Source organism: Oryzias latipes, chromosome 6 (assembly GCF_053564925.1).
Source record: "Oryzias latipes strain Hd-rR chromosome 6, Olatipes_Hd-rR_3.1".
Lineage (NCBI taxonomy): Eukaryota > Metazoa > Chordata > Actinopteri > Beloniformes > Adrianichthyidae > Oryzias > Oryzias latipes.
The window spans coordinates 22,255,265-22,272,785 of NC_136242.1; the positions used below are offsets into that span (position 1 = coordinate 22,255,265).

At 39.1% G+C, this 17,521-nt stretch overlaps 1 protein-coding gene and 1 long non-coding RNA gene across 55 annotated transcripts in view; one reads left to right on the forward strand and one right to left on the reverse strand.

Annotated features, from left to right (window-relative positions):
• c2cd5 (C2 calcium dependent domain containing 5) overlaps nucleotides 1-17,521 on the forward strand; it is a 33,766-nt gene that overhangs the window by 11,670 nt on the left and 4,575 nt on the right. For 13 of the 50 annotated variants that reach the window (XR_013656424.1, XM_078948802.1, XM_078948810.1 and 10 more), the window contains exons 11-23: nucleotides 3,688-3,802; nucleotides 3,900-3,998; nucleotides 4,088-4,199; nucleotides 4,293-4,372; nucleotides 5,423-5,609; nucleotides 5,711-5,875; nucleotides 14,382-14,522; nucleotides 14,595-14,658; nucleotides 14,733-14,794; nucleotides 14,878-14,976; nucleotides 15,061-15,150; nucleotides 15,234-15,312; nucleotides 16,623-16,715. Coding sequence is in view for 49 of the 50 variants with exons in the window: in XM_078948802.1 (XP_078804928.1) it covers nucleotides 3,688-3,802; nucleotides 3,900-3,998; nucleotides 4,088-4,199; nucleotides 4,293-4,372; nucleotides 5,423-5,609; nucleotides 5,711-5,875; nucleotides 14,382-14,522; nucleotides 14,595-14,658; nucleotides 14,733-14,794; nucleotides 14,878-14,976; nucleotides 15,061-15,150; nucleotides 15,234-15,312; nucleotides 16,623-16,715 (1,386 nt within the window). In the remaining variant the exon portion in view is untranslated. Of the gene's footprint in view, nucleotides 1-1,240; nucleotides 1,295-3,687; nucleotides 3,803-3,899; nucleotides 4,002-4,087; nucleotides 4,200-4,292; nucleotides 4,373-5,422; nucleotides 5,610-5,710; nucleotides 5,876-6,839; nucleotides 6,885-14,381; nucleotides 14,523-14,594; nucleotides 14,659-14,732; nucleotides 14,795-14,877; nucleotides 14,977-15,060; nucleotides 15,151-15,233; nucleotides 15,313-16,622; nucleotides 16,716-16,833; nucleotides 16,879-17,521 lie in introns of all 50 variants that reach the window. The other 37 variants (XM_078948771.1, XM_078948773.1, XM_078948775.1 and 34 more) reach the window with 9 other exon arrangements.
• On the reverse strand, nucleotides 8,156-13,190 carry LOC144992454 (uncharacterized). 5 transcript variants are annotated; one of them, XR_013656426.1, is made up of 6 exons: nucleotides 13,017-13,149; nucleotides 11,820-11,901; nucleotides 11,452-11,543; nucleotides 9,915-10,026; nucleotides 9,543-9,806; nucleotides 8,156-8,592 (listed from the first exon to the last, which is right to left on the reverse strand). It is a non-coding gene; the product is annotated as an uncharacterized LOC144992454 (long non-coding RNA). The 5 variants fall into 5 exon arrangements; XR_013656428.1 differs by lacking the exon at nucleotides 8,156-8,592 and adding an exon at nucleotides 12,693-12,782 and having other exon boundaries at nucleotides 9,614-9,806; nucleotides 13,017-13,155; XR_013656429.1 differs by lacking the exon at nucleotides 8,156-8,592 and having other exon boundaries at nucleotides 9,614-9,806; nucleotides 11,452-11,528.

A 17,521-nucleotide genomic window follows, 5' to 3' on the forward strand; every position in this document is an offset into this window, starting at 1 on the left:
CATGGATATTGTTTACTATAAAAGGCTTAGGAGTAGCACGGTATAGGCCCTTTAACGTTTATATCTTTCTGTTCATTTTAATATTAGAACTTTCCATTTTATAAAAAAAACTGTTTTGCCTTTATAACATTTAAATCAGTAGTTGGGAAAAATCTTGTTTTCTTTGAATAATAAATTAAATTAATGAAATTCAGATCAAAGTTTTGTTAATTTCTTAATTGGATATCAGGACTGTTGCACAGACAGCTAAAGTCTGATGATGCAGTGATGATGATGATGATGATGATTGGAGTCCAGGCCTGTCTGTGCTGTGACTCTTCTTCTCCTAATCACTTAATTCTACAGACCAAATGCAATAGAAAGACTGGGTGCTACAAAAAAGGAAAGGAACAAATATTGCACACTGCTGTTCTTAGTTCAATTTATTTTCTTATTTTAATTAAATTAACAGTCAAACCATTCTACTTAAAATGTTTTTATTTTATTTTAGTATCTACACATCTTAATTTGGTTAGAAAAACTGCTTAAATTGAACCAGCGTGACATTGTCATTAACAAGATGAGCAATTCAAACACAGAAAATAAAGTAAAAAAGTTTTTTAGGTTCCCTAGGAAGAAGTTGGCGTTTTCCAAATAATTCCTCATTCAAATCTTTATTGACATAAAAATCCAGTTTTTCCACACAGGGAAAAGAGAGCGGAATCTTGGTCTCCAGCATGCACACCTAACGGGATATTTATATAAATATTTTTAGACATTAGGGGATAAATTATAAGCAGGATAAAGAGAAGAAACACTTTCTTTCTTTCTTTTTTAGAATAACTTGTTTTATCGCATCAAACAAGTGGCGCCTGGTGGATTTTGGAAAGTGGTGCTTTAATATAATTAGATTTTTATTCGGATACTTCTTAAAACTTCCCAAAGCAGCATAGATGCAGACAACTTTCAGATAGACTTGACCGGCATGTGCTCCTGGTGTGATTTTTGCGTCTTCTATTCTTAGGTCATGTTGTAAATTTAGTGCTCACCTTTGTTCTCCTCTTTTCCCTCATCAGTCGTCTTCTTCTTCAGAATTATTCCAGTTGGACCTTTTTAATTGTTGTCGCTTAGTGACTGTCAAGTGCCGTGTTCCTTTGCATAGTGACGATGGAGTGCTTCATTTGTGCTGTGCTTGTATATTAGACACTTTCTTCTTTTCTTCTTCTCTCTTTTTCTGTACTAACGGTGTGTTCTGGCCCAGCCTTGGGTAACACGCGCTCATACAAACTGCTAGACTGGAATAGTGTCACTGCAGGTATTTCCCTTCTTATACTGCTCTCACCCGCAGGAGCAATGACAGCTCATTGAAGTCTAACTTATTCTGGATTCTCAGCAGTTTCCCAACACTATTCCTAGAACAAAGAGCGGCTTGATTTACTCTCTTTATGAATTCTATCTCACTTAGTTTTGCTGAAAACGGATGAATTCAGTGAGCTGTTATCCCTCTCTCTTAAATCTGTGTGCTGAGCTGAGCATGCCTTGTGTCCCAACCCCACCCCATCCAGCCTGACGTAGCCCCCCCCCCCCGCTGCACCCAGCTCGCCTTGCACATAGATGCAGCCTTTTCCCAGCGCCGTGCGGCATTGGAGTCGAGACCAGAGGAAGTTTATGAGGCTTACGTGACGAAGAGCCACTAACTGGGCATGTGCATCCCAAACTCACTGGGCCGTATTCATACTAAGAGTGGAAGAGTGGTGGATGAATGGATGCATGGAAGGTAGACTGAAAGGGTGGGGAGGGTTGGGGGGGTGTTAGAGAAAAACCGGTTCTGGGATGTTTTGCATCAACAGTTGAACCGAGATGAGCTTGGGAAATGGAGGAAGTGTAGAAATGCAGTTCTCAATTATTTTATATTTAATGATGAACTCTCTAGTAAATGAATATGGCCCTTCTCTGGTCATGGTCATGAGCGTGGACGTCGATGAGCCCGTGCTTGGATGACATGCTGCTGGTTTAAGATAAACCACATCCTGGGTCTATCGCCTGACCATCAGCCAAGTGTTTTCATTTCTGCATTCTAATCATCCTTCTTTTGTCATTCAATCTTGTGGCCTGTCCCATCCACACTGTCACTCTTCCTGTGACTCCATCAGCATGTTGCCCCCTGTAGAAAGTCAGTTCGCTAAAGTGGCATCTTCAAAACAGGAAGAGCCATTAACAGACATGTTTTAGCCAAGTCTCGTGAGACTTTGATTATGATGAAGGCTACTGTGACCTCATCACCTTCGATCACAGCCAGTTTTGGACAGTGGTCTGCAACCTGAGGCTCCTGAGCCAAATGTGGTTCTAGTTTTTTCACAGAGCTGACATTAAATTAGTTAAAAGTCACTGTTCATATGATTTCCAGAGGGGAAAAGATATATATTTAAATGTATTTTATTTCTTTTTTTTTTCTATTAGAAATATTCAAATATTCAAGTTATTTGCAGGAGGGAAAATGACACAAGAAAATGATTTTTTTTTTAGTTTGCATTGATTTGTTTAATAATTTTCATTATAGGTTATTTCCTGGACAAATCTAAATGAAGAAATGTGTCTTATTTTGAAAGGAATTCATTATAGCCTTTGTCAAAAGTAAAAATCAATGTTGTATTTACAAAAAAATTGCTCACTTGTTTTTGTTTTACTCATATAAAAAAGCAAAGGTTCGACTATATTTATCATAAAGGTAACATTAACATAGATATAAAGTGGTGTTGTATGTTTCTAAAGTAAGCTTTTGAAGCTCCTGCTTGGTTTTTGTGAGGGAGAAACCAACCCGAATGGCTCTTTTATTTTTGTTGAAGGTTGCAGACTCCTTGTTTAGAAGAGCACTTTTTAATGTAATCCTTTAGGCAATAAATAGTTTTTTAATTCAGATCCATTTACAAAGATTCAACCTTTACAGAATGATCTGGGTGGAATTATTCATTTTGATTTAATTTCGCAATAAAATCCACTTTCTTAGTATTCATTTATTACTACAGCACTTTGTGTTAGCAGGTGCGAAAAGTGCTTTATAAAAAGAGATCGACTTGTTTCGATTGAACTTATTGAATTATTGCTTTATAACAAACCAGAGTTGAATTATCTTCATGGAAAAGGAAACATGTTTTCATGTCAGCCCCCCCTCCTATAAACTGCTACTTCTTCTTTTTTGTTTTGTTCAAATCAAGTCATTTGTTATGGATTTTTTTATTACCTGTTTTTTTTTGTTAGTGCAGTTTTCTAATATGAGATCACACAGAAAATGTTGCAGAAAACTTAATAGCGCATACTTCTTTAAATCTCAACCAATCAGAGCTGAAGAAAACTGTCAAACAGTCTCATAATTTATACATTTATTGATTTTAGGTTCCTCTTCATCCCCTAGCTCTCAGTGTGACTTCTTTTAAATTATTCTGCACTTTTGTTTTCCTTGTCTGGTTTATCATTTACCTCACAAACCTTTAGAAAGCACAGAGTAAAACACTGGCTGTCCTTTTATGTTCTGGTAAGTCCCAGCAGTCTGAGACGGACTGGTTGGGTTCGTTTGAAGAATGCCATGTCAATGTTCATGTTAACACATTTTCATGTAGACTTCAGTGTTTCATTTCAAAAGATAAGAACAAAATATTTTTTTAAAGTTCTTTTAAGACTATTTTTGTGGGACTCTTGTGTTTTTTGCAGATGAGCCAGAGACACGTGATGCATGGTGGGAGGAAATTCGCCAGGAGATCAAATCTCATGCCAAAGCCCTTGGCTGCCATGCTGTTGTAGGATACAGTGAAAGCACGAGCATATGGTAACTTCTACCTGCTCCCTTTAAATAGTTATAGATGTTTGTGAGCTGCTATAAAATCCTTCTTCTCCCTTTTCTTCTGCTTTCATTTGCAACACAGTGAAGAAGTGTGCATTTTATCGGCCTCTGGCACAGCAGCCATCTTGAATCCTCGGTACATGCGGGAGGGCTGCCTTGACCTTGGAGGCAGCGACCAGAGGTGGTTTGTTTTTGTCTTGTGAGAAGAGTTTTACTTTCAGACCCAAACGTGATCAAAAGCCGATGCTGTGACCGTTGATTGTTTGGCAGGTTTGAGGATCCATCTCCTTCCAGCTGTGGCTTCTGTCACATCCCATACGATGAGCTCAACATGCCATTTCCTGCCCAGCTCACGTACTGCTTCCATTGCAGAAGGCAAAAGGTTTCTACTTATTTTGTTTTTGTTTAAATCCACTTATCTTTGGAGCCGAAATGTTTGTAATGACTTTGTTTTGCTAATAAATCATTTTTGAAGGTTCCTGATGTGCTGTTTACAACAATTGACCTGCCATCAGATGCAGCTATTGCAGGAAAAGGCTGCTTTATTCAAGCCCGGTAAAAACCTTGTTTCTTTATGAAAATTCCTAAAATCCTGACATAAAATTCTTCCAGGATTTTGAAAATGATCTCTGTAAACCAGCAGATCTAAGACGCATCACTATCCCTATTTATTGTAATCAAAGTATTTCTTTTAATTTCCTGCTTAAGATGATTTTAGTGGGTATTTCATTTTGGGTTCATTTGCAGAAATTCCCCAATTTAGTTTTTGTTCAAAATACTGAGAGCCTATTGGAGTTGCTATGGTGCAACAAGTAAATTCCAGATATGTCATTATTTTATTATAAAAACATGGGATAAACGAGATGATTGCCTAATGCATTAATGCTCAGCTCTGTTATTAGTGTAGAATCTACAACATTTTTTTTTCCATTTAGTCTAATACGCCAAACCCTAGAAACTTAAGTTGATGAACTTTTGTTTCTGCTTTTAGACTAAATCTGACTGCAAAGAGAGGAAGTTGCGGTTTTGATGGTTCTAATATTTCATTTCAACCAAAATGTATTTCTTTCTGAAAAAAATTAGCATAGTTGACAACAAAGACTATTTGTGTACTGTTATAGATAGGACAGGACACCAAAATAATGAATTGATTTTCAAGTTTTTTAAACGAGTGGCAAGTTGATTTGAATAAATATTGATTTTTTTTCAAATTTCCATTCAAAATCAATATTACTTAGCTATAAAACACAAATTACATAACTATAGATATAAACTAGACAATAAATTAATAAAATGATAAATTTTTCTTTCTTCAATACAGATCTGTGCCTGAATAAATACCAGAATAACTTTACAAGAAAATCAATTTATGGATTTCATTGTTTGTTTTTTTCCAAGTTAAGTAATTTTTTAAAATCCAATATTTATGACTATTTTTAACACACTTATACTGAGACAAGTGTCCATTATCTCTAAATGACAAACAAGCTTATGTTATTCTATATTGATTCAAACTGTTTACTTTATTCTTTATCGGGGAAGATCATTTAATTTTTAGAAGATCTCACAGCACAGAATTAAATTCCTGTTCCTACTGTTCTCTAGGCTGTGTCGCTTGAAGAAGAAAGGTCAGGGAGAAGCAAATGCAACAGCCATCTCCAACCAGCTGCCTTTCATGGAATATGAACTACACACTCAGCTGATGAACAAACTCAAGCTGCGGAGCATGAACGCTCTGTTCGGTCTGAGCATTCAGATCAGCGTCGGCGAGAACATGCTCCTGGGTTTAGCTGTAGGCCAACATTTTAAGCTAGTTACCTAACAAGTAACTTACTACTTTTGTGCACTTCAATCAATAAAAAGGGTGGGTTTTTTTTTTCTTCTTCTTTACAGTCTGCTACAGGAGTTTACCTGACAGCTTTGCCTGCACCAGGAGGCATCCAGATCGCCGGGAAAACCCCAGGCGACCTGAACACCGAGCAGCATATTTTAAATATCCAGAAAAGGATCAATGACACCATTGCCAAGAACAAAGAGTTCTATGAAGTGAACCCCCCAGTAAGGAAGAAAACCTTCACATTTTACTGTAAATACCTTTGTGGAAGTTCAGCACAATCTGTTAATATATCACAGGCTCTGTATAACCTAGTAAAAATAAAGCAGGGGAAGTTGTCCATAAGTACATTTTTACAAAATTTAGTTGTAAGAAAAACACAACGATGACTGCAAATCTAATACAACGGCAAAACATAATGGATAAATACACAAAATGTGACACAGTGGAATCAGTACCCATGCCTTGTCTTATCTGCAGTTTACATTTGTTAAAAAAGCTTAAGGTAAAAAAAAACTTGGCCATACTTATGTCTGCTTCCAGGATCAAATAAGAGAAGCTTCTCCTCCAATCTTAAGTAACGAGGGGCGGATACGATTGCAGAGCAGATCAGGTATTGAGAAGCCGGGCCGGGGAAAAAAAATAAATCTTAAAAAAGGAACAGTAAAATAAACAGGAAGCTAGTGAGCTGGAAGGTGAGGTGAATGTTCTGGTTTAATAAGGCAGAGTTTCCTGTTATGCAGTTTTTTACAGTAAAGAGCAGTTTAACGGTCATTGGGATTATTAGAACTGTAAACCCACAGAAATTACACAATTTCTGTCCAACTGCCAAAATAACATGTTGAGACAATGAAATCAATCATGTAAACTAAGTTTAATTTAGACACAAATCTTTTAGCACCTCATGCACTGTAATTTGATTGGTCAAAGACAATTAGAAGTGTCGAGACCTTTAGGTCAAATAATTGCTGTTGGTTTAGCGTTTACAAAACTCTGCGTTGTATTTTTTCATTAAAACATAAGAGAAAAATCAAGTTCAAAAAGTTTTTTTTTCTGAATGTTGGATTTTATAGTACATATCTTCAACAGTTCTTTAAAAAAAGAATGTAAAGGTTTTTTGGTTTTTTTGCTTCTTCCCCTTTAAATTCCTATAAACTTACCCTTCTCGTTTCCTTCTGCTCATCAAAGAAGTTATTTGCCCTGGACCCTGAGGTGTTCTGCGGCACAAATGTGGTACAGAGCATGCCAAACTATAAGTCACAGCATGAGTGTTGTCTCAAAACTTTTTTGGAGGTGACATGTATGTCTTTGCTTCTAAAAGTATGGAGTTATTTCAGTCTCAATAATCAGAAATGCACACAACCGGTTTCACAAATACACACGCTCCGATTCACAAATGTCATTTTATGCAAACGTGAAAAATAAATTCGGAGATACACACCCTGTGTTTCACAAACACACACATTGTGTTTCACACATGCACACTAAATGTTTTACAAATGCACAATGAGTGTTTTTCACAAATGTGCACACTGTTTTTCACAAAAACATTTTAGAAATTCACAATAAATATATCAGAAATGCACAGTAAGTGCTTCACAAACGTGATTTTTGGTACACATGTGATGTGAACTCACAGATCATTCGAATTGCAGACTGTGCATTCAAAATCCCGTTCTCGTTTGTGAATCTCCCCCTGTGTGTGAGAGATTTTTCTACGGTGAATATTGAGACTCATCTGACGGAGCGGGTCGACTAATCTCACCATTGGCTAGTGAATCTGTCAATCAAACTCGTCGGCAAAGCAGGCGGGTTCGCTTTTAGCCAATCGTATGGCCCCTTACACTTTCTCTACGCTTTCTGCAGGTGGCAAAAGCCCCGCCCATATTTGATTCTGTACCAGTCGGTCGTTAGCGTGTTAGCCCTAGCATGGCTTGTCGGTTTATTGCCTTCGGTTGTCAAAAATGACTGGCTTGTGCAACTTTTCAGTGGACCTGGGAGCAAGGCAACAGTGGTTGAATGCAGTTGACATAGAATCCATCGAACTCTGTACTGGTCATGGGATTTACAATGAACGTTTCACTCGGGATCGTTTGTACGTTATTCTCTTAGCTTTCATGCTAGCGTCATTTCAACACTCAGACACGGTTCCCTTCGGTTTTGATCATATGAAGGTGGAGGAGAAAAATCTGCAACTTCCACAGAAGGTTTTGTGGAGAAACTGGCATCACTTTGCTCCGTACCACGCAGTGGGACTACATTACCTAAGGCTCATCTCACTGTCAATCACAGATACCCAATACACCTCCCCTGCTCAGCCCGAAGTCACTTTGCTTGACCTTAATTGTATTTTTTTAATAACTCAAATGTCATTGATTTTATATTGTAACCATATACATATACACCTCTTGACCAGGTCACCCTTGCAAAAAAGATCCTCATCTCTCTGGGTTTTATAGCTGGTTAAATACTACACAACAAAAGATGGTCATAGAACAACAAAGTGCAAACATTCACCCTTTATTGCAGAGTAAAATTCAGAGAAAACATGGACAGATTAAAACATCAAAATTTAAGCAAATGTGGGATCTCTACTGATTTGAATTTTATTTAAACTGGAACTAATTTTCATAACTTCCTTAGATACAATGAAGTCCCTTGAACAATACAGCAGTATTGATTTGAACTCTGTCTTCCTCCCCTCAGTCTCTCTTCTTCTGTATGTAATTATATCGCCTAAATTAAGTTCTAAACAAACGGGACAGTAAAGATGTAATTCCACTCCCAAACGGTCTGAATTAAACAATGGGTTGATGTCGTCTTGCAGTTCCAACATTTGTGGACCCAAAAGGGGACTGTCCCATACCGGGACATTGATCCCAGGATGAGGTTCAGCCATGGATCCACTCTCCTCCCATTCAATCTCTGGAACCAGCATACCCTGACAAAAAAAAAAAAAAACTGTTTATGAACAGCACTGTTTTTTTTTTGTGTTTTAGATTATGTAGGAACAGACACCCACTAATAATAACTTATATTGTTGCTGGCAGGCAGACCTCATATCTCCATAACTGATTATAATTTGCAAATAAGTGATCCTTAACAAAGTAGTGACATTAGTACATATGATGGCTCATAATGCCATGCATTGTGATGCATTTTGAACTTGCAGATGTGCTATTCTTCCTACAAACAAACAATTTAGGGAAATTGTTTGCACCACACAACAATAATACTTTTCATTCATTTTTGATGAAAATTCCTTGTAGTCATTGTGATTTCATCATACTGTTCTTGATACTTTCCACTTTAGTCGAACTGCACACAAATCAGTTGTCCAGTACAGTGAGATTAAATAAAGCAGTGTTTTTCAACCAGTGTGTGTGCCGCGGCACAATAGTGTGCCGTGGGAGATGGTCAAGTGTGCCGTGGGGAATTGCCCTACTTCACTGATCTAAAACCATTTCCCATCTCCAGGAAATCAGCTCTTTGTTCATCCAAACAGGCACTGATAAAACACTGAGTAGTTAAGAATATGAGAGATCTTAAAATGACTTTTTCTTTGTGTTTATTTAATTCTATAAAATACATTTTGATAAGGTTGACGGTGCCGCGATTTAGCTGCAGCTATAACTGTGTAAGGAAAAGTCCCGCCCCTTTAACTGTCTCCGCCAATCATTCTTGAAGGCTTAATCACATGTCATCAGTCTGACAATCAGAAGTGGTTAAAGTCTTCACTTCCTTGTTCTTAATTCTGCTGGTAAAGTCTCTCAGTTCTAACAAAAATACCAGCTAAAGCTCGTCTTTAGCGGTGTAACTTTCCACAGATTCCGGTGTCAGACCGTGGAACAAGTGAACAAAGGTTAAAAAACACTGAAATAAAGCACTTACCCGGGGATCAGAAACAGGGTTCTGGGTCAAGCCCAACTGCCACAGCTGATTTGGTGTCATGCTTTGCTCCGTCCTGATTGGATGGCTGTCCCACGCGTCACTAAACACATCCAAACTGGCCTGAATGCGTGGTAGGAAAATATAGTGGCAGCAGAATACGTGATGTGACTGATATTGAGCAAGTCTTGGTCCTCAGGAGATTGCAGGATGTTGTAATATAAACCAGTAACACTCATGAAGACATCACACCAGAGGGGCTCAATCCTGTATTTGGAAAAAAGCAAAAAGAAATATCATATTGTCAGATTTATTTTTAATACATCATTCACTTTTATGTATATATTAAAGCGTCTAAAACTAGGTTCAACTCACCGTTGATTGTGTGTACACTTTTGCTGCAATGAAGCTGTTTGTGTCAGTTCTACGTACTGTGAGCATCAACTCAGCTATGCCCACATTTTCTCCTCCGTGATCTCCTCTCACCCTGACAATAACATGAAAATCATGTCTCAAACACATAATTACAAATGCATCGCCAATAGGGTACACATCAATTTAAAATGTAATGTTCTTATGTATGATGCCAATAAGTAGAATTTCTAGGTTAGATAAATTGCAGGAGTGGGTTACATGTATCTCTGGGGGAAACATTGAGGTGAGAGAGACTGTTAGGTGGGGGGGGGGGGGTAAAATGTTATCCATAGCCGCGTTTACATGGGCAAAAGTAATCGGAATGAACGCCTGATCGGAAAGAAAATGCGTCATGTAAACGCGCCGTTCGGAATACTCTGCCCCGGTCAGACTCATTCGGATCAGAATTTCTTTCCGATCGAGATAGGTGGGTTATACCGATCGTTTATCCGATCGTGGAGCATGTAAACGGTCATTCCGATCGTGTGTCACTGCTGCTCTGGGTTACGTCATGCATAGACGGTGTTTGGCTCTGCGGACGCCCCGTGAAAAGCGCCGCTCCGCTCTCGCCCCGCTGGCTCTCCCCTCTCTTACACCCCTCACGGGGGAGATTCGGAGGAGGAGCGCTTCGTGCCCCCTGACGCTCACTCGGTCCACTGGCACCCGAGTGAGCAGAGCAGCTGGATTAATAATTTTGTGTCGGGGGGGGGCTTTTTTACGTGTGCGTTTTGTTGTTTTGTTATGTGTGGGAGAATCCAGACTGCGAGCCGTCCCGCCGCTCTGGGTTAGCGGCTGCAGGACTCAGGAGGAACCGTGTTCGAACAGAGCTCGGGCCGCTAGCTCACAGAGTGGCTTTGGGGCGGCCTGTGTGAACTCTTCAGAGCAGAAATAAATGTCACTCTTAGAAAGCTGCAGATTGCTGCGTTTCTCGCACAGTCCTGGATTTTGTGTCCATCCATCAGGCTAATAATGTTAGCCCGTGTTAGCCTGTCCTAAGCTTTCGTCCAGCTTAATTCTTCCACAAAAAAAGCACTGACCACACAGATTAAATATAACGATGAGCGAACAGGCAATTCATAATATTCATGACATTAATAAAAGCACGTTTGGAAGATCGTCTCGTATGTTACCAAGCTGCTGCATAAATGTCTGTGGAAGCGGTTTGTTTACAACGGGACCTATATCCGCATCCGGGTGATTTTACACTACTGCGCATGCCCAAATGATTCATTCCGAACGAGAGTATGAGCCATGGGAACGTTTGTTCTAATCGGAAAAAGGTTTTCTGTGCCCATGTGCACGGGTGAATTTTAACCCGACCATTGATCCGATCAAGATATTCTGCCCATGTAACCGCGGCTCATGAGGGGAAAGAGTTTTAGAGTTGCCTTTGTTTTCAGAGGAGTCTAAAAAAGTTATTTTATTTTTGTACAAATAACCAAGTGCTTATACTGCCTGATATGTGAATGAAATATTTCTTTATGAATAACATGAATACCTCAGAGGAAAGCCATAAACGTTCACAGCGTCACTGAAGAAGGCCAAGTGGGTGTCTGCACAGTTGTTGTCTGCTATCTTCAGGTACAAGATCTATGGAATACAAGTACAAATACTTTCAACTGACAGATATTTACAGGGGCAAAAATGCTAAATTCCCAATTGATAGGTAAAACAGTAATACAATAGGATGATAAAATATGAAATAGAAGGGTATTTAATAATCCCTGAGGACATTTTTTAAAAATGGCCATCTTAAAAAAACACATAAACACACATGCATTACAAATAGAAATATCACAAAATAAAAAGATTGATAAAAAAAGGTAAATAATTGGAAAATCAGTGGGTAAAATTAAAAGAAATTACTTGTAAGATGCCCTGCCAGAGAGTTGTATTGCCTGATGTCAGGAGGAACAAAAGATTGTCACGCTGTCACATTCAGTAATTCCTAGAGAATAAATAAAAACACGACAAACATGGATTAGATCATTTAGCTGTCTGAGATTAAATTACATCATTTTCAAATATTTGAAAGGGGAATTTTTTAAAACACTCTTGCTATGATAACTTGAGCTTGTAGTAAAGAACAGAGTTAAAAATAAACAATCAGAGACAAGACACTGATCACAGGAAGCCTGTGTGTAATACAGTAACTTCTACTCTAATCACTGTTGACAGCATATTTCTCCCATCCACCCTTTCTGTGACTACTTATCGACTACAAAACAGCCTAAAAACATAATGTTTGGGATTCTTGTCATTACGTCATTGAAAGTAAAGATAAGGGGATTTTAGTGGCTGTCACTCTGACACAATCTCACAGGGCTGGTCAGCACAATACGGGTTCTAACGTTAGAAACTTATGAGGCTTCTTTCATTCAACAGTGGATTCACGTCTGTTATATTTAAAAAATGCCGTTTTCATGAATGTCATATGAATTAACTTTGTTGCACAATCCACCCCGTCTTAAAGTCTGGGTTGTGAAAAGACTGTGTCTAACTTTAACCCGGCTCGCGTTTACATAAAGGCAGCACACGGAACAGCTAACTAGTTAGCATAGCATAGCATCAGTGTTTAAACAAATCCCCGTCTCTAAATCAATACTTTTTATTAAACTTTCTGTGCTGCTGTAAATCCGGCATGCTTTTCCCCTTAGTTCTATCTGAATCATGGTAGAACCTACAGATCATTGGCTACAGGCGCTAGCTTGAACCGAAACCGGCTTGAAGTTCACTCACAAAGGCAGACACAACTTGAGTCGAAAGCCGGCTAGTTTCGAGGCCCCTGGTTGGTTGTAGTTACTCGTGTTGTGTGAAGACCTGGTAAAACTTGACAAAACCATAAGTCCTCCCCCGCTTTAAAACCATTAAAAAACTATGACCGCACAGGCAAAGCAAAGCTAAGCTAATTTGCGGTGGGGGTACTCTGCAAACGACTCGGCTGAAATGTTTATAAAGCATTCACACATGTCACTTGGCTAAGGAGAACGCTTCAACTTAGTATTCAAGAACATTACAGGATGTACAACGAGGGAATAATAATCAAATAAGTGCATTACTTACGGGCTGAGACTGATCCCGTTCGGAAGAACTCTCCGCCATGTTTGCCGCCCGCGTCCTCCCAACTGCTGTGCTGAACAGCTCCCTCCCTCGTCAGTTGAGAGTGAAGAGTGTAAGGGGCCATTCGATTGGCTAAAAGCGAACCCGCCTGCTTTGCCGATGAGTTTGATTGACAGATTCACTAGCCAATGGTGAGATTAGTCGACCCGCTCCGTCAGATGAGTCTCAATATTCACCGTAGAAAAATCTCTCACACACACGGGGAGATTCACAAACGAGAACGGGATTTTGAATGCACAGTCTGCAATTCGAATGATCTGTGAGTTCACATCACATGTGTACCTAAAAATCATGTTTGTGAAGCACCTACTGTGCATTTCTGATACATTTATTGTGAATGTCTAAAATGTTTTTGTGAAAAACAGTGTGCACATTTGTGAGAAACACTTATTGTGCATTTGTAAAACATTTAGTGTGCATGTGTGAAACACAATGTGTGTGTTTGTGAAACACAGAGTGTGTATTTCCGAATTTATTTTTCACGTTTGCATAGAATGACATTTGTGAACCGGAGCGTGTGTATTTGTGAAACCGGTTGTGTGCATTTCTGATTATTGAGACTGAAATAACTCCATATAAAAGCCACTAACCTTTAATTTTTTCACGGCGCTCAATAACTGGAGATGATACTTTATTAATTATCGTTGTTTTTTTGTAATGTTGTCATTTCTCACTGTTTGGATGGATTTTTAGGGCCCTAGGTCACTCATAGTCACAGCTAGTCGGACAAAAATATTGCACAGTCATTCATTCATCCATCTTTTAAACCCTTTTTTGTCCCTTTCGGGGTCACGGGGCTGCCGCAGTTTATCCCGGCCACTCGTGGGCGAAGGCTGGGGACGCCTTGGCTAGGTCGCCAGTGTGCCGCAGGGCCACAATCACACACCCATGCACTCTCACATTCACACCTATGGACAATTTAGAGTAACCAATTAACCTATGAAGCATGTTTTTGGACGGTGGGTCCCCGGAGAGAACCCACGCATGCACGGGGAGAACATGCAAGAATTGTTGCACAGTCTTGCTTTTATTTTGATAGAAATGTTCTTGAATTGAATGTTTCCACTTAGTTTGTCAGATTATTTTTGCCTCAAGTCTGTCTCAATTGGGTGTCCTTGATGGCGCCCCCATTTTCCTCACTTCCTCCAGGGGTTTTAGGGAAATACCAGCGTGTGTGTGTGTTTTGCAGGACAGGTTGAGCATGTGGTGTCACTAACTGTGGTTTTACATTCATACAGATGTAAGATGCAAATCCAGCTGCTGTGGTGGTTCAAATCCTCCTTTGTTTTCCACCTGTTTGTTTTACAGGATCTAACTGAGGAGGTGGTAGGTTCTCCGATTCCTGAGCCGAGGCTTCGATCCAGACTATTCCGCTCCCACTCAGAAAGCTCTGATGAACTCTCGGAACTAGATCTGTCCCATGGCAAAAAGGATGCCTTTGTCCTGGAGGTGTGTATCAATACAAACCCAGTCTGACCTCATTTCAATGGGAAATTCATCACAATTTGCTCTTTCCCATAGGTTGATGATACTGATGCTGTTGAAGACATCCAGTCCCTCCTTACTGATGCTTCTCCCCCTAAAGGTTTACTGCTGATTTATTGCTATTGCAGATCAGACGCATCAATAAAGTTTAACTTTGTTATTCCTTTTCCTCAGGATTTTACAGTTGCAATACTGAGACCATGCCTGGGATTTATAATTGGACTTCGGCGTTACAGGTACAACTATAGTCAGGGTGTAACCACAGCAAGTCTGCCTATGGTGTTGGTATGTAGCGTTGTGTTGCTCTGCTTTCTTACAGATGTTTACATCGGTGAGGGTCCTTAGGTTGAGCAATGCCAATCTATCTAACCAAGCCTTAAACAAGGTCTTCACTGACCTTTGTGAGAATCTGCTAAAGGTAAGATCCCCTTTTAAGACTCTTTTTATGATTATATATTTTTTTAATCTATTGGATGATTAAGTGTATGATTCTTTATTCCAGAGTTTCTACTTTAAGCTGCGCTCCATGATTCCCTGCTGTCTTTCTCATCTCGTCTTCTCCGTCGCTGTGCCAGAAGAAGATCTCATCCAGGTCAGGCCTTTAAAAACTGGTTTACCAACAGGAGGACATTTTTCCGGAGACTAAAAATACTTTTTTTTTCTCTTTCTTGCTAGGTTGCTGTTACAGCAGTTGCCATGACATTTGACAAGGATCAGACGCAGGACAAGCCGGCTGAGAAGCCCATCACCAAAGGTGAGCTTTTTACCTGCTTAAAGTCAACTCTTTTAGTAGATATTGTTTAAAGACACACTCTGATGAAAACTGTGTTTTTGGTGTTTTTAACATGTTCTTGTAGCATTTTCTGAAAATTGAGGACATGTAAGAAAATAATTAAGCTCATAAGTGCCTTTTTTGAGTTTTTTTTAATTTATTTAAATCGATGTGACTCAGGAGCAGACGAAAAAAATGCAGTTTGAACAAAAGAGTAGAAAATACGCTGGGCGGGCCACAAGCTTGCTGCTGTGCTCCATTCTGATGCATCTACTTGTTGTCGACTAGATCCATGTAGGTTTTTGTTTTCCTCGTCTGAGCTGGCATCAAAACTGAGCAGCTGGAGAGCACCAATACTGCCCGCCATTTTTGTTGCAGTGGTAATGTTACATTGCGGGTGTGAGGGGCTGTAAGCTAGCGGTAGAGCGTGTAGACAGAGAGCTCTCAGCAATGGGGAGGGGAAGAAAGGGTGGGATTGCTTCATGCCAATGGTCCCGCCCACAACGAATTTCGAATGAGCTACTGCCGCTCTGCAGAACTTTTCTAAACCTAGAAAACAACACACGATCTTCAGATCGATCAGATATAAAACTGAACCCATTTTTTCTGTGAACTTTAGGTTTAAACAAGAGAGAAAAGTGACATAATATTATTGTATATTCAAAAGAAAAGCCTATTAAATGTATAGTGAAGGGTTTTACAGCCTTACACACCTTTAATCCTACTGTCTACATTTCACCGATCGCTTTATGGAGCGTATATCCTGCAATAAATAAGGGAACATTGCAACCATAATTAAAAGACCTTAGGAAACGCTTTTTCAATAGCTCCAAAAATGACCTGAGTGGGGCTTAAAGTGAGAAATTTATTCCACATTGCATCTGGAAGTATCTCTTCCTAGATGGACAAATGCAAATCATTACTATAAAGAGAAGGTAATATTCTAAAGATTTGACGGGAATGACAGATTTAATTAAATATTAAAGGTTTTCTTAATTGGAGCAACCATGCATTTTTCTTTCTCAAAGGTTATTACCCCGGTAAATCTTTCATTTTTTTACTTAAACCATCAAACACGGTGATGATTAGATTCTTCTTTTCCAGAGGCATTTCCCTCATTGTAAAGTTTAAAAAACAAATCTCAATTTAAATAGAAACAGTCAAGTTTATCAGGTTTTCTCAACAGCCTCAAATAACTTCTGACTCCATGCAGCCGTGGTACTACTTACAGTTACACGTGTCTCACATTTTCCTTTGAAACCCTGCCTATTGACAATGAAATATCTTCAAAGGTTGCAGTGAGGCTGAAGACCAGCTGCAGTTTTCCCTGGAGCTGTGTACAGATTCGTCATCCATCAACTCTCAGTCTTCCTCAAAAAACTCAGGTATTTTACTCGCTTGTTTCTAGCAGCGTCCCCACCTCCTCCCCTGCTTTGCTTGACTAACAGGCACTGCCCAAATCCTTCACTGATACTTCTGGTACATTGTCTTTAATCACCCCAGCTGCAAAACTCAACCAAAATCAGCTGATTGTGGTTCGTTCAGCAGGTAACCAAACAGTGATTTGAAGTAGGCTGTGTGTTTTGGTTTTGCTGTGACTGTAGATTATGGTATGGCTAAACTTCCATCAAATGGACACGAGCGCTAGTATGGGGTCAAATCAGGATCAGCTCAAAGTGAATGAAAAACCAGATTTTAGATTTGGGGGGAAACTGCTTTAAACTCAAAAGTACACATTTGAAAAATATAAGTAAATAGTTAAAAATTGGAAAATAAAATACATTTTATTGTGTATTTTGTTTAGTATTTATGAACATTTAAAAAACATATATTTCAAACTTGAAGGAAATGTTGAAAAGAGAGCGTTTTTTTTGTATTTCCATCTTTTGTTTTTTTGTTTCTTTTCCTTTTTTCACTTTCTGTCCTAAATTAACTATTTCAATTCAGACTGTTTGTTTTTTTGAGCTGTGCTTTATTTTCTGTGTGGGTGGGTCTTTGACCCCATTGGCCACCCGGACCTGATTGACATCAGGAGACGTGATAAGGGGGGGTCATTTCCACTCCAAAACCGTGCTGCCTGTGCCAGTCCTCGTTCTGTCAAATTGAAAATATTTTTTATATAATTTATACATTTATTTTTAAAATTGAAATATTTTCAATATTTCTTTAAAGTGTTTACAAATAATTTTTT